The 2500-nt window shown below is 35.3% G+C and overlaps 1 protein-coding gene across 2 annotated transcripts in view; it reads left to right on the top strand.

Moving 5' to 3' along the window:
* Positions 1-2500, top strand: part of LOC122252839 (myotubularin-related protein 10-B) — a 33118-nt gene that overhangs the window by 20739 nt on the left and 9879 nt on the right. For both annotated transcript variants that reach the window (XM_086534676.1, XM_086534675.1), the window contains exon 7: positions 810-971. In XM_086534676.1, coding sequence (XP_086390802.1) covers positions 810-971 — 162 coding nt within the window. The remainder of the gene's footprint in view (positions 1-809; positions 972-2500) is intronic.

The following is a 2500-nucleotide window of genomic DNA, read 5'->3' as shown; positions in this document are numbered from 1 at the left end:
TACACACATATAGGTACATACATACATACATACATACATACATACATACATACATACAGAAACACACAAACACACATACACACACATACATACATACATACATACATACATACATACATACATACATACATACATACATACATAAATATAATTATTTGGGTGTTTTTTGTACATATATTTATATACTTTTGTGTGTGTGTATGTGTGTGTGTGTGTGTGTGTGTGTGTGTGTGTGTGTGTGTGTGTGTGTGTGTGTGTGTGTGTGTGTGTGTGTGTGTGTGTGTGGTTGTGTGGTTGTGTGTGTGTGTGTGTGTGTGTGTGTGTGTGTGTGTGTGTGTGTGTGTGTGTGTGTGTGTGTGTGTGTGTGTGTGTGTGTGTGTGTGTGTGTGTGTGTGTGTGTGTGTTAGGAAGATAGGTAGATAGATATAGATATAGATAGATACAGATATAGATAGATAGATACAGATATAGGTGGATAGATATGGATATAGATAGAGATCTAGATAGAGAGATAGACATAGAGATATAGAGATATAGATAGCTAGATAGATAAATAGATGAGTTCCAATTCAGCGATTATTATTATTATTTATTATTATTATTATTATTATTATTATTATTATTATTAATAATATTATTTTTATATTTATTTATTTATTCTTTTTTTACCATTGCAACTTTTGGAATATATGAACTATTTTGAAAAAACATGCTGCTGAACAATCTTTAAATTTCATAAAAAAAAAAAAAAAAAATCTTTAACGATGCTCTTTACTTACGAACTCTAATTCCATTCCTTTCTTGCCCAGGCTGCCTACGGTCGTGGTGGTTCCCAGAGACTTGCTCGACGCGCAGTTAGAGCAAGCAGCTCAGCACTTCCAGGGGACACGGCCACCAGTATGGTGCTGGGGTGCTCTAGGGGGGGCCGCCTTGGTCCGCATGGCCCAGATTTCGCCCAACATAAGCGACAAGTGAGTGGGAAGAGCTGGGGTGTGTGTGTGTGTGTATTTGTTTATTTGTTTCGAGGGGTTGTGTTGTTGTCTTGGTCGATTGTGTTGTAATTTTTGCGTTCTTGAGTTCTTGAACCTAGAAAGTGTTCAGTGTGGTACACAATGAGAGAATACGAAATCCAAATGATTCGGAAGGAAGTTGAAGGGAAAGGAAGTTGCAGGGAAGAAAGAAGGTTTTTATGTTTTATAGGTAGAAAGATATAGATGATATTGATAGATACATTGATAGAGGTATATAAATAGATTGACACACATTATATATATGAAAATAGGGAGATAGATAGATATGGGTAATAGAACCATAATTAACACAAATTTGGATAAATAAGGGCTACTTAACAGTAAGATTCATACTTATCCATGATAGTGTCAGAATAACACATTGTACACTGTTATGGGCTGTAGAACATTCAAAATAAGTGTGGAGATTAACCCATTCCCGACGGGGGATTTCTCGCCTAGAATGTCCAAATGCCGGGGCGTTCGAATTATTAGGCCTAAATCAATTGAATGGCTGGCACAATACTGTGCCGCCCGGCAACTGGGCTTTTGAATGCGCGGTACACATGCTGTACCACCCGTCCTGTGTGGGTTAATGCATATTGGAGTGCCTCTACACTGCCTTTGTTCATCATTGTTGCTTTATATGCCTATAATAGTGGTTACTTAAATGCATAGAATAATTCACAGTAATCACAGCGACCAGTGGTTCACATTTCTGACTGCTTGTTTCTATCCATTCAATTCTCTCACCTACATAGTTGTGGCCTGTAAGGTCATAAAATGTTTTATGTTCATCTCAGGTCTTTCATTTTTATATTTGAGTGGACTTTTTTTCTTAGCTTACTTTTTGTAATTACCAAAGGCTTTTCAAATGCGCATTATATGACAGCCAATAAATTTAGGTAGACTTAGGTCGACCTGAGTTTTTTCCCATCAAAGCCTTGTGTAACAAATTTGCATATCCAACAAAGATTTGAATCATGCTGTTTCCAGAGAAATATCTGATTAAACTTGTTAGTACTTCGGTTAAAGACGTACTCAATGATATGATTTTATTAAAAAAAAAAAAAAAAAGCTGGCAAATGTTTGAAACAACAATTAAGTAATTTGTCTTAAATAGAGGCCCATTTTTATAATATGTATTTGAATATACATGCATATGCGTGTGCATAAATATATATTTACTTTAGTATCAATAAAAAAATTGTTTCTAGGAATAAAAGAATGTTAGATATATCTTGTAAAATTTAATCACTTCTATTTATCATGAATGCTGAATTACCAATGTCTGTCTTGTTTTCATTAACTTTTTGACTGCTTTTTTAAAAATCAGCATAGATGTTCAAACTGTGTCATAACGAGTGTAAGTAGGAGTTGCTTGCTTGGCTGTTAGGGGGGACAAAGGGGAATTACTGAAGGGAGCAGTCTCTATTGCCTTTTGAAATGTTTTCAGTAAGGACAATACCTATTAGGGAGTTTAACTGATA

Source organism: Penaeus japonicus, unplaced genomic scaffold (assembly GCF_977035675.1).
Source record: "Penaeus japonicus unplaced genomic scaffold, GWHDUDI00000001_assembly GWHDUDI00000042, whole genome shotgun sequence".
NCBI classification, from domain to species: domain Eukaryota; kingdom Metazoa; phylum Arthropoda; class Malacostraca; order Decapoda; family Penaeidae; genus Penaeus; species Penaeus japonicus.
Note: the sequence above shows the minus strand (reverse complement) of the source record. Positions and strands in the feature narration are given on the sequence as shown.